At 43.1% G+C, this 12,635-nt stretch overlaps 2 protein-coding genes across 2 annotated transcripts; both read right to left on the bottom strand.

Annotated features, from left to right (window-relative positions):
- Window positions 1-331: 331 nt before the first annotated feature.
- Window positions 332-3,669, bottom strand: LOC118408706 (neuronal acetylcholine receptor subunit alpha-7-like). The gene is made up of 5 exons (XM_035809559.1): window positions 3,511-3,669; window positions 2,295-2,482; window positions 1,617-1,961; window positions 1,360-1,492; window positions 332-1,019 (listed from the first exon to the last, which is right to left on the bottom strand). The coding sequence occupies exons 2-5, from the start codon at window positions 2,344-2,346 to the stop codon at window positions 524-526; spliced, it is 1,026 nt and encodes a 341-aa protein (XP_035665452.1). The 5' UTR covers window positions 2,347-2,482; window positions 3,511-3,669; the 3' UTR covers window positions 332-523.
- Window positions 3,507-6,704, bottom strand: LOC118408707 (apolipoprotein(a)-like). Its single transcript, XM_035809560.1, has 7 exons — window positions 6,504-6,704; window positions 5,929-6,080; window positions 5,136-5,348; window positions 4,749-4,952; window positions 4,273-4,388; window positions 4,091-4,135; window positions 3,507-3,620 (listed from the first exon to the last, which is right to left on the bottom strand). Exons 1-7 carry the CDS (start codon window positions 6,695-6,697, stop codon window positions 3,507-3,509), a joined length of 1,038 nt encoding a protein of 345 aa, XP_035665453.1. The 5' UTR covers window positions 6,698-6,704.
- Between the last annotated feature and the right edge of the window lie 5,931 nt (window positions 6,705-12,635).

Below are 12,635 nucleotides of genomic sequence, written 5' to 3'. Positions count from 1 at the left end.
TGCCCGAGGGCTAATTGCAAGTACATAGTATACACATAGTGACAATGGACAGTCATAAACAATATTCTAATCTAATACTAGTGTTGGCTATTTCTAAACAGGTTGGGTTTGACTTCTTTTTTGGAAGCAGAGGGAGACGAAAAGCCCCACATTTTCTAAAATTTGTGGGTTCTGCGATTTCAAGAGAAAAGTGGCTTTCTGTTCGTCTGTCAATGTGGGGAAGTTGGGATAATACTTTGTGACTTCTCTAAACAGAGTGATTCTTTCGGTTTCGTTGAATGAACATTTGGAAATGAAATGTGTTTCGTCTCCCACTGCTTTAATGGCAAAGGATCAATACTTGACACATATTTCATCAACGTCAGCTTATCCCACAAGAGGGCTGAAAAATCTTAATCTTATTGAATTGATAGTATTAAAATAACTATGCTAAAAGAACAGGTCTGCTGCTTGATGAAAATTGCAAATAGTTCGACTTATACATTTACCACATGAGTGTACTTTTGGAGCTACATCATACTGTTTACCTGCTCAAATACCTGGTCAAAGGAATGGCTGCCACGATGCTGATGACGTACAGGATCAGGCACAGCCTGTCCAGAACCTTCGCCAGCAAGGTGTAGTCGGACACCACCTCCTCGTTCTTTACTGCCTTGGTCAGCTCCTTCATCTCGTTCTTCAACTCGGTGAACCTTTCGCCCATCTTCTCCGTCCCGATCTTCACGGCCTTTATCAGGTCCTCGTTTCCTTTCCTCACTGTCCTGGTCAGCTCATTCTCTCCCGAGGATCCAGTGGACCTACGCCCTGTAGGAGGCTGAAACGCCCGTCCAATTATCCTGGATCTTCCACCACCCCGCATCCACATTTCAGGGGCGCTTCCTCCATCCTTAGCCGCCATGCCATTGTCGTCGAAGGCGATGGTCAGCTCTACGGCAGCGTGGTTGGTCAGGGGATCGTCACCGCCCGCGGTACCGGCGCTGGCTTGCTTGTCCTCCATGAGATCTCCCAGAAGTAATATCCTATGCAAATGTAAAACATTTTTACAAATGACGTTCCTCATTGTGCAAGTGTCTGCAACGTATATCACAGCACTTGTACGCCTGTAATCTGCAGGAAGGCCTAAGATTTCTCCATTTTCAGTCGTTCCTACGAAAACAAGGAATGGATTCAGTGACTCACTACGCCTTTGAATGTTTACGCTATCTTCAGAAATTGCCATCAAAGGACCAGTAAGTAAGGCTGCAAGCAAAGGTTCAACTTGACGACTAAGACTGAAAGAAATATATCATCAAGAAGCTTAAGCGTCTTAAATGAATGATTTCATCATATGATTGGGTACGACAGACGAATTTTCAGTACCTTGCTGTGTAGCGGAGGAAAATAACCCTCGCCGTGGGAGACAGGCTTCCCTCTTTGCCGTGAATGAAGATGACGGCCATGGTGAGGAAGAGGAACAGTCCCATCAGGCCCATGCACACGATGATCAGCGTGGCTGGAAAATTACAGATGATAAATCCAGTAGTACCTACCAGAAATATGAAGAAATCCAATTCAAACGGAATGCATTTAATAATTGCTTGCAAAATGGTATGATTAAATCAAATGTTTGCACTCACCGAAAAATGGTAGAGCTCCCTTGACAGGAATAACGTCTGTAACAAACACAAGAGAGACGACCATAGACAATTGAATGGTCACTCCGAAGGAGATCCGGTCTCCTTCTCCTATGGGCATGATGAAGGTGATGGTCATCAGCACAATCAGGATGATGCAGGGTCCAACAGTGGTGGCGATGTGGAATGTGGGGATCCTTGACAGTTGAAGAGAGAAGCACGCCTCCTTCTGATGTTTTGCGGAGGTCATATCCCTGCGGTACCATTCTCCCTCCGCTTTTGAAGGGGAGTAAGATCCACAAGGATGGCGCACTTGTACATCTAATGCGGAGCTTTCCTCGTAGCATTCTGTAGTTATATTATATGTAGATATATACATCATCATCATCATCCAGGCGTGCTGGTTATATACACATGTGGTACATAGTAAGATGTCTCTAACGTCTATTAACGCTATACCAAAACGTCAAAGAAGTTTAGACATCCAGGTAATAAGATACGCCAAATAGCAATTACTCAAGCAACTGGATGTGATTTGGAAAATCAACATGGGGAAATCAGATTTTTCTAGCCTGAGTACCATCCTATTTCTACCGGTGCTCCTTTCACTATCCTAAAATACCTTTTTTAGGGTAGGTAGTGTAAGGAGCCCGTTAGAAATCAAATGGTCCCTTAGCTTACGTATTGTTTGCTCGATTGCCGTGGATGCAGAAAAACAGACTTCGCATTCCATGGTATCTGCGGGGAAGAGGAAGGGGTCAGCATCACACACGGTGGTGGTCAGGGTCTCCACTCTCCACTGTACCAGGCCGGTGCTGCTCACACGCACCGGTACGTCCTTTGGTAGGCCTTGGTGGAGGGGGTTAGCACTGGAACGTAGATCACAAAGAGATTCCTGTAACTTTTTATATTCGTTTGATTGTACTGCATACCCAGTAAAACTGCCACTGAACAGTACAAGCTGCATATCTGGACAGATTTGCTTCACTCCCACCGGAATGGAACCTTACGCCTTTCCATTACTGAGGTGGGTTCTTATACGTGTTCCCGGACCTCCATTGATTTAACGTTCTATCTTCTAACCAAAGCTACGAGGGGCGTGCAATAAGTAATGGTCCTGACCCACTTCCAGTTGTCTGATCTAAATGAAATTTTGTATGTGTAATAATTCATATCTCTATGGGTTATGTTGCAAAAGACAGCTCTGAACTAATTGTGGTTTCTGATTTACTGGTGTTTGAACTTAGTCAGGTGCGAAATGGACCAGGTGTGAAATGGAACCAGTTGAGTGTCGCGCAGTGATCCGGTTTTTGTATTTGAAAGGACGCACACCAAAGAAGACTTTTGATGAAATAAATGAAACTTATGGTGATGATGCCCCATCATATGACCTTGTAAAACGCTGGCATCCTGAATTCAAACGTGGCTGGAAGTCTGTGGAAACAGCTCCCAGACCTGGTCGTCCCTCTTCTGCCATTGATGAGGCATCAGTTGGAGGACCAACCTGGGGTGTCCTACAAAATCGGTGTCCAGAGCTGCATCAAACAATCGGAGAAATGCATAACTCTGGGTGATTCCTATGAAGAGAAAGACTAATAACTGTGCCAAGTTTCATTAATCTCCTGCTATGGGAAATGGGTCAGGACCATTACTAATTGCACGCCCCTCGTAGGTACTCATTTTCACATGCCTTTCTAATGGCCTGTCGGGGGTTTTAACATTGTCTCGATTTGTTTCAAGTTTGCAACGCGTCTTGCTTTGGACAAGGAATTTTCCAGTCATAGGGGTTGAAACCTTGGCCAAGTAAGGCATACGCCTTTATCTTATAATGAAACAGATTTAATGAATGTTTTAATTTATCTCAATCTGGTTGATTGAACAAAGCCTTTGCACCTACTTCCTCTTGAGAGTGAATGCTGGGATCCAAATATCCTTGCCAGGAACGCTGAATGTCTCGATATCACCGTAATACTTTGGGTTCCACTTCAGCCTAGCGTCATACCATGTCTAATAGGATAAAAATAATTACGTCACAACAAAACTTGTTCTCCGTGATCCAAAGGGACATAACTGGACATATAGACTACATGTAAAGACTTGAATATTTAGAACATCTATTTAGCCCTGAATAGTATTTTAGGACGTAAAGTGTGATAGCTGGAAAAGTTGTAATAACTTTTTTTCCGAAATAAGGGGCAAAAGATTGTGAATCGTAATTGTGAACGTCAGTCAATAGAATCCGTTGATACGTGGTATGTGCAAAAACTGCCAAACGGACAACTACCTGTTACCATGTTGTTAGAGGCGTTGATGATTAGTTTTCATGGTGACAGAGAACCATAAGCTGAATTTCATAGTATTAAATACTACTAAGCGCATATTGCTATATTTCCAAATTGGTCTCCTGGCTTAGAGATCGACAGCCAGTGACTGAGAGAAATTGTGTACCATAGGCTACATAGGCTGTGCAAACTTACGAAATCGATGATCAAAGAAGCAAGAAGCTGCTCCTTCTTTTCATCCTGAAATTTGAAACAAACAAATCATACCATTAATCTTGTTGTGCACTGATGCATCTCAGCATCCATAATGATTTTGCTTATCAATAATTTTCTTGGAAACGAAAAGGATCCTCAGATATCTAAGAAACAGTACTTACCAAGTTGACGATTTGTTCCACTTCCCCCCAGAAGTTGATGGTGACATTTTCGTCAGGTGCCAGACTCGCACTGTAGGTCCCTAGTAGCTCCTTTTGCAGCCGTCGCTTATAGTTTACTAAACAGAGGGTGACCAAGCTTGTCAGAAAATGATGTCAAAATGTGATTCCGTACTGATATAGCCTGACACGTTTTGCTATGAATTACAATGTGCGTAAGGAATTTTTCTTGGGCACAGTAGCAATCTGTGGACAATGTTTAAACTACTTAATGTCGCCTACATGTATGTCAAAGATAGGAAATACGTGTGCAGAATAGCATACCAAAAATGATCTCTGTCTTATTTACAGACGACTGGAGGAAAAACAAAACAATGTGAATGACCTTTCTACGTCAAGAACTATTCTCAATGATACTTGAGTAAATGTGGAAACCATGAGAAACCAGATTTAGAAAGTTTAAGGCGAGGACTAAACACCTGAACAAGTGGGCATGTGATATTCCCAGACGCCGGCGGACGAGGAGTTCCCCTGGCGGCACCTGACTTCCCGAGGATAACCGTACTCCAGCATGTAGCCGTCGTTACACGTGTACGTCACCTTTTCTTCCAACAGGTAGAACCTCTTGCTCGGAGTTCTCTTGCCGTAGATTGGAGGCCCTCTGTCTGCACAGCTAACGGAATCTAAATGTAGCACAATAGAGACATTTTCATTTAGAGATATTGTTAGCAATCTAGTAGAATACGTTAAAGGACATGCAAAACAGCAAGAACAGAGAAAAAACACCACAGGTATGAACATTATATCTTTCATAATCTTCATATCTTTTCATGCCAAAACAAATGAATAAACACAAGTTGGCTTACTGCACGGGATGACGTCACACTCCTCTTTGCTACCGTCCTCGGTTAAACAAAATGGCCGCTCCAGACCGGTAGGGTTACGGCAGTAGTTCTTGTCCAGGTTAGCCCAGGGGTACTCTGCCTTGTAGTTATCATCTGACCACTCAAGACACTTTGCCCCGGAAGTAGTTGTACTCCATGTTCCACGGTAGTTTGTGCCAGTGCCATGATAGCAAACTGAGTAAAAAGAAGTGAGCTACCTGTGGGCGAAAGAACCTGCAACCATTGTATTGCAAAACCGGTGGAAGACGAAATACATTTTTTTTCTAACTGCCTCTCCAATGACCAGGAAAGAAAGGAGTTATTTGAAGAGGTTTGCAAAAAACTCAAGGTTTGCAAAACACACAAAAATTTCGAAACGCTTACCGACGAAAACAAAACTATAAAGCTGTTGACGTCACATAACCCACTCATCATAGAAAAAGTGGGGTATTTCGTCTTCCACTGCTTCCAGAAAAGAAGTCAAACCCCAAATGCATAGATTGTAGCTCTCAGCAGTCAATATCATTGTTAGAATAGTCACTTGTTTACACTTGTCACCATTGTTATCTATACCAAATTACTTTATGTATGTTTACTATATCTTCTGTATGCTTTATGTTGCAATTAGCCCTCGGGCAAGAACTTGCAAATAAACTTCTATGTAGTAAAAAGAAGGAAAGACGACGGGAAATTGTTAACGTTACCTGCCACTAAAGCCACACTACCACATGACAGTCGCCTGGCGAAAAAATATTATTGCAGTTCTGACTCCCACCTTCCGTATCTTTCACTGCTGGTTCAGGGTTCCAACAGGCGTGCTGTGGTGACGGGAACAGCTCACATGGAGGCAGCAGGTCCCTCATCAGGGCTTCACTCATGCTGAACACTTCCTCACACCAAGAACGGCATGGCAGCAGCTGTCTTCCACTAATTAGGGAAAGAACTAAGTTCAGTACCATTCGATGCATATCGTGAGGATATATATATCCAAGGAAGATTTAACCTCCTTGATATGTCACAATGCGATGTTTTACGCGTACTTAAGAGCGAAGAAAACGAATACGTAGAGAATGAATGCCCCAATGGTTGATGGGCAACATTCCTTGATGACAAATAATTGATTCACGACCAGACGCGGACGCGGCTAGGTACGATATCATTACCCCGGATTCTCATCTATTCCAAGAAGATCTACTGCCTACTGAGGGCAAAACTGCATCCGAAGGGCTGAATACTATCGAACTGACACCGGAACCAATGCATCGGATGGTGTTTAGCCCTTTGGACCATGTCTTGCCTGTGGTACACCTTCTTCAGGAGATTTTTCAAGTAGATGTATTGGCTACTTACACGCATGAGGCCGTGATGTTTGAAGACGGACAGTGGTGAAGGTTCTCTTTAGTCACATTGCATCCTGGAAAAATTACAGTAGAGACGAATTCTCGTAACTCTGGATGATGTTCCCCCGCGACGCTGAGAAGCTCCACGGCAGAGGAGTTCCGTATCTCCTCGGCTGTCGTCTGCTTCATCGGGTTCGGTAACATGGTGAGTCTGCTGTTGAGCTGGAAATCCTCGGGAATTCTCGAGCACACTGAAAAGTGAATCAAAAGGATTCCATGTTATTCGTCGACACGTCGGCTGATGCAACCTGAAGAAACAAGGCATTGACATTTTACCTGAAGGTAAAAGGAAGTGGAAAACACTTAAAAGTTTTAGACAGCATTCGCTGTCTTATGACACTTCGCCAGTATCAGAATGCTCTCTAGTGCAACTGCTGCATGGTCAAACTCAATATCAAGTTGTCAATTCTATTCATTGCTCGAATTCAGAAAAATAAAAGACCACCCGATTCTGGAGTTGATTTCATCTTTAAAGCACTAAATTATGCATGCAACCAGAAGTAATTATAGGCACCGATGTGACTGACCCCATGATACGGTAACTTACCACATGTTTCCTCATCGCTGCCGTCCGGACAGTCTGAGGTCCCGTCACAGCGTCTCCATGACAAAATGCACGTGTATTTGTCTGCACAGCGGAAATACCCAGGGGAGCACTTCACGATACCTGTGAATGGCAACAATTTCTCATTAATGTCGTTTATTCTGCCACACCCAGGGATATCCCTGTAGCTCAACTGGTAGCAGCCTCATCAGTTCCCGGATGTAGTAATGCCAACAGTCGAATGTCATTTTGAGATCGCAGATCAGACTTATCGTTCGATCGATTTTCGCGCAATGTGACGGGAATATTAGCCTAACTTTTTGACCGTTTTTCTCAACCTTCTTGACTGTATACATACACATACATAATGTTATATTTCCTAATCATAATTTAAAAAAAAGATAAAGGGACTGTAGGGAAAAAGACCTACCCGAGATATGTACTTCACACAAGGTCAGTGTTCGGGAGGGTCCGGGAAGACGAACACCTACGTAGCGCCCCTTTAGCCCCTCGCACGGGACGGAAATGGACGGCTGGCTCACGCCGATGTGATGGTCACCTCCACACTTGTGGTTCGTGTGAATGAGCTCGGAATCTCCGATGTGGATGTTGAAGGGGTTAATTCGCTCCTGACAACAGTCCCCGCGGTTAATGATGATCACTCTGTAGATATTGCGCTTGTCAATAATATATAAGTATTCGGAACACCGTATTAACACCGTATAATATAGTTAGCTTAGTTTGTGCGTGCGTGCGCGCGCGCGCGCGCGCGTGTGTGTGTGTGTGTGTGTGTGTGTGTGTGTGCTGTTGTGTCCTCTTGCATGCGTTTTGCTGTGTGTGCTTTTGTTTGTGCGGATTAAATGCTTATGTACATATACACCTGTTGGATAACACGTTACTAGTTAGTAAACTACGCACACATGACCTACCGTTACACACCCATAACGTACACATACCTGCCAACCATGTACGACTGCCCGAGATCCACCCACCAGCTGGGATCAGCTTCTTGTAACGTCTGTGTACAGGAACCGATGGAGCCATAGTTCCCGTCTACGGCACGGCTGGCGGCCCCGTCAGATGAGCTGCTAGATTGTTGCGCTGTTCTCCCAAGGGCGACATTCACACCTGTACCAGGCGAGTGGACGGTTAAGGTGCGCTCTCACTGCACCTGCGTCAAGCTTGCGTAACTGCGGGGTTCGTTCGCTGCGTCACTGTTTTGTTATTTTCTCGGATTTTTTATAATTTAGATATTGCGTAATACGTACGGGTATGACTTAGAAGACGACGAAATACACAAAAAGTAAGAACATTTGTTCTTTATCTCTGAAATTCGTTAAGTATCTTTCGAATCCCACAGTAACGCATGTGCGACCCAAGTGCAGTGAGAGTGCACCTTAGTGGCATTGCAACATTTACTGGCCTCCACTAAGCCTTCCGAAGGGGGTGCGGGGATTGTAGAATTCGGCAAAAAAACGGGTAGTCCACGCTATCAAAGGTAAATGTTTCCCTACCCCTCTTAGTCGAAGAGTCTACCGTCCCCTGGGTGACAGGTTCTTAAGTATTAAGTAGAAACAGAATCGAACCTTACCGCAGGATGGCGCGTCACACCAGTCCCACCTCGTGCCGGGGTCCGTGGTGTAGCACCAAACTCTGGGTTCGCCGTCCGGATTCCGGCAGGCTGAGGTCTGCTCCAATCCGGAGGACGGGTAATTCTCGGGTGTCCTGCTGTGATCATGCGGTGTCTGGCTGTCCCAGCGTTGGCAGGTCTTGCCCGTTTCGGTCACAGAAACTGTTCCTCGGTAGGATACCCCATTTCCTACAATACAGTCTAAGGCGAGGCCTCCGGGTACAAAATGGACAGATACTTTATTTTAAGTGCCGCTGTTGACAGTAGATATACCCCCTTTCCACTAGAACGGCGCTCTCGCCGCGGGCTCTCTGCAGCCGCCCAGCCATGTAGTATATCGAACGTCGATGGAACGGTTTTTATTTTTTTAAGTATCCATCCGCCGTGCATAGTAACGCCGTTGCTAAGGGCGCAGTTTTCCCGCGCGCCAACGAGATGAAATTTCATCCGAGTTGACAGCTGATTGCATCACGATGTGTGACCTTTCAGCGAAATGACGGTAAGTGTCGGATGTGTTTGCTATCTGCTCTCCATTTAATCCATTTCTGTGGGGTTTTACAACGATTTTAATTTGTTTTATGATCAAACTTGGAACACAGTCAAATTAGCAAAATGGCAGCGTCGTAAAGAGTTGAAAATTCGGCGATTTTCAGATTGGGGGCGTTTGCTTTTCGCACTTAGATCCTTATTCATTTGATGGTGCGTCAGAACCGTTTAACCCTTGTCTATATCCCGTGTGAAAATCCCGTTGGTTTGAAATCTGGGTAGATACGTAATTCAAAGTCTGCCTAGGTCACTTTTTAGCGATTTTTCGCCAACATGCTGGTGTTCGTAGTGTAAGTCCTATGAGGTTTTTTACTGGGCGGGCCCTGTTACATGTGACAAATTTGCTTTATCGTCGGTATTTCTTGTAAACACAATAACCACCGAGGTGCAAACCTGCATGGCTTGGTGTAAAATGTTGATATACATGACAAATTTTCTGACTCAGAATTTGTTAGTGAGGATATATTTTGCGCTCAGAGAAATTTTAATCGAAAACAGCGGAGAATTTGGCCGTGAAAAATCTATCCTTCAATGCGTTACATAGCCTGACATCCTCTGAAATCCCCAAAACTAATACAGGAGGTCGAAAAAAATCCAGCAAAAAACAGATAATAGTTGCTAAGCCACAGGACAACAAAGCTGGTTTAAAATGTATTACGAATTGAACAATGGTTTCTTGAAATTTGTCTAACTAACATGGATGTTAAAAACTGTGTAAATACCTTTCATGCGAACTAAGATATCCTGCAAATGGGATCATTTATTATGTTTTTGGCCCAACCAACCAACTAGATCCAACTAGTTTTGATCAACTAACTGACCTCAGCATGCATTTTTGCTCAGTCCCATGATATATATATATGAGTGGTTCCCCACGACAAGTTTGTACATCATTTCACTCAACTGTAATTATATAACTCTGGCTATAAATTGTTGTTGTTTGATTACAAATCTTGTTTCTAATTTGGCATTGATATTTATACATGACATGTTTGTTCAATAAAATTTGGCTAGTATTTAACAAATATGACTTTGTTTATTTCATATTGTTCAATAGCACTTAGGGCTAGTTATCATAAACTTCAGATGAAGGTAGGAAAGAAGAGAAAGTTGACCCTTCTGGATTAATACAAGGTGCATTATTGACTATGCATCATCACATGCCCCTTATATGCAACATCACAGATCAAAACACAATATCTTACTTATCTAATCTAGTGTGATCTAGTGTGAGTATGAAATGTAACTAGCAAACTGTAGGGTAAACCCTGGAGACGTGATTAAAAATGACAATGGTAGGACAAACTCTGAGCTATCTCATAGTTTTGATTATTTCAAGGTGATTTCAAGCTGGAAAAAAACCCTCTTGCTAGTGTCACAAACACATTGAAAACGATACAGTGTGCGTAGATAAGAACTAAATGTAATTTTAAGTTGGAACGCTTGGTAAGATTTTAAAGGATTGACAACTTGGCTTGATAAATGGGAACTTTCTCTTTGACTGATTGATGAGACTTGCAGATGAAACAATTACTCTAAGTACAATATGAACGAACGGTCGGTATAGCATATTATAAACTAAAAGAGAAAGTGAGGGACGCGTCTATAGATTCTCCAAGCAGAGATTTCGGTCGGGAGGCGTCGACCGAAACCTCCGCCTGGAGAAAAATACACGCTCCGCCGCACGCGTGCTGTTTGTATAACGTTTAATATAACGTTATAGTGGTGCGTTCTTTTTCTGGAATCAAAATCAATGACATCGCCTCGCGCGGATTGGGGGCATCTGCTTTTCGCACTCGAAATGTATGATAAACCATATATCGACAGAAAGTACAATTTTCGCTCTTTCATACACGCTAAATTTCCTGTTGGTTTGAAACCTACACCATGGTAAAAACAACAAAGGAATTTACACGAAAATTACGTGTTTTCGAGCCGTAATATTGGCGGGAAGGCGATAAAATAGCAGTTAAAAAAACTATAAGAGTAAAAAATGAAGCTGAAATATTGTAAATAGCTGGAAAATAAGAAGATACAGGGTTAAATACTCCAGCGGCAAGGTTTCTTGCAAGGGGTGTTTACGCCCGGAGTCGTGGAACGGACTACTTTCTCTCGCGGAAGGAAAATAAAACTGCCTCGAACTCTCGACGTGGCTGGGCGGCTGCTCTGCGACCTAATATTTGACATATCCCTCAACGGATTGTATAGAAAAGAAACCAATCTTTTTACACTTTCTGTGTCTTCTCAGTCACACTTTTACGTTTTGCATGATACACTAGTGCCCAGTGTGAAAGCGAAGAATACACATATCCTATTTAGGTCGCAGTGAGAGCGCAGCGCGTTCGCCGTCTAGTGGAAAGGGGGCCTAGCATACGTAATTTACAATGCGAAGTACAATTTGACAGTTGTTAGGATGTTGCTAGGTGCCTGGTTGTTGTCACCAATGGCAGCGACAACACCCGACCTCACTGATGCGTTACCAAAAGAATGCGGTCGCGCGATGGTAACAATATGATTACTATAAAAAAATTGTGGAAATATTTTGAACGTTCTGTCAAGTTTATAGATATTTCGCTGGTTGTGTAAAACTTTTGCAAGCATCTATGATGTGGAATGATGATATTCATACGTCATCAGACGTATATTATTTGCCATTATTTACAATTATTTGTAACATTTTGGCACCCTAAATTCCTTTCACGTTAGAGTAGTCCAGCCCAAGTCACAGCAGGGGTAGTTATTGTCATTATTTACAAGTGGTCTCAATTCTTTATAGACATTTTCTAAGATATTTCACACTTCTCAATTATGTAAGCCTTTAGAAATATTCAAGACGTATGGAATATTATATTTCTACTAGGTTGTAAGTTATGGTAGCATTGTAGCATCATGCACATTTTGCAACATTTGTAATGGTTCAGTGGGCTGGGCTAGGCGATTTATGAGCCAAATGATTGAGAGCGACAGTATACATCCTCACTGATGCATGCAAAAGGACCCGGTCGCATGATATCATATGATTACTATAATAATTACGCCGTTGCATACGATGCATCAATTCAAAACAAAAACTCGCTTTCGCAGTGTAGTGCCACAGGTCATCATATTTTCAAACGACTTGCATTTCTGCGCGAGGCACTTTAAAACAAGGTGACAGGTCATCGGCTTGTCGGCTTGTCGGAACCAAAGGTTGAGACGTAATGACGGAGATCGCGTGTTTGACGAGACACGAGAGCCACACCTCGAGCACTCTTAAGCCCCCTTTGCGATCGCGATGCGCTTTCACTGCGACCTAAATAGGATATGTGTATCCTTCGCTTTCACACTGGGTATATCATACAAAATGTAAAAGTGTGACGAAA

The sequence above is a fragment of the Branchiostoma floridae genome, unplaced genomic scaffold (assembly GCF_000003815.2).
Source record: "Branchiostoma floridae strain S238N-H82 unplaced genomic scaffold, Bfl_VNyyK Sc7u5tJ_362, whole genome shotgun sequence".
In the NCBI taxonomy this organism is placed as follows: domain Eukaryota; kingdom Metazoa; phylum Chordata; class Leptocardii; order Amphioxiformes; family Branchiostomatidae; genus Branchiostoma; species Branchiostoma floridae.
This window is presented reverse-complemented; position numbering and strand designations above follow the sequence as displayed.

Coding starts and splice junctions, on each gene's coding strand:
- LOC118408706 (XM_035809559.1), bottom strand. CDS start 2,346: ATGGAATGCGAAGTCTGTTTTTCTGCATCCACGGCAATCGAGCAAACA. Junction 1,962..2,294: donor GGCAATCGAGCAAACAATAC/GTAAGCTAAGGG, acceptor ATATAACTACAG/AATGCTACGAGGAAAGCTCC. Junction 1,493..1,616: donor GGGAGCTCTACCATTTTTCG/GTGAGTGCAAAC, acceptor GTAATTTTCCAG/CCACGCTGATCATCGTGTGC.
- LOC118408707 (XM_035809560.1), bottom strand. CDS start 6,697: ATGTTACCGAACCCGATGAAGCAGACGACAGCCGAGGAGATACGGAAC. Junction 6,081..6,503: donor AACATCACGGCCTCATGCGT/GTAAGTAGCCAA, acceptor TTCCCTAATTAG/TGGAAGACAGCTGCTGCCAT. Junction 4,389..4,748: donor TCACATGCCCACTTGTTCAG/GTGTTTAGTCCT, acceptor CCCTCTGTTTAG/TAAACTATAAGCGACGGCTG.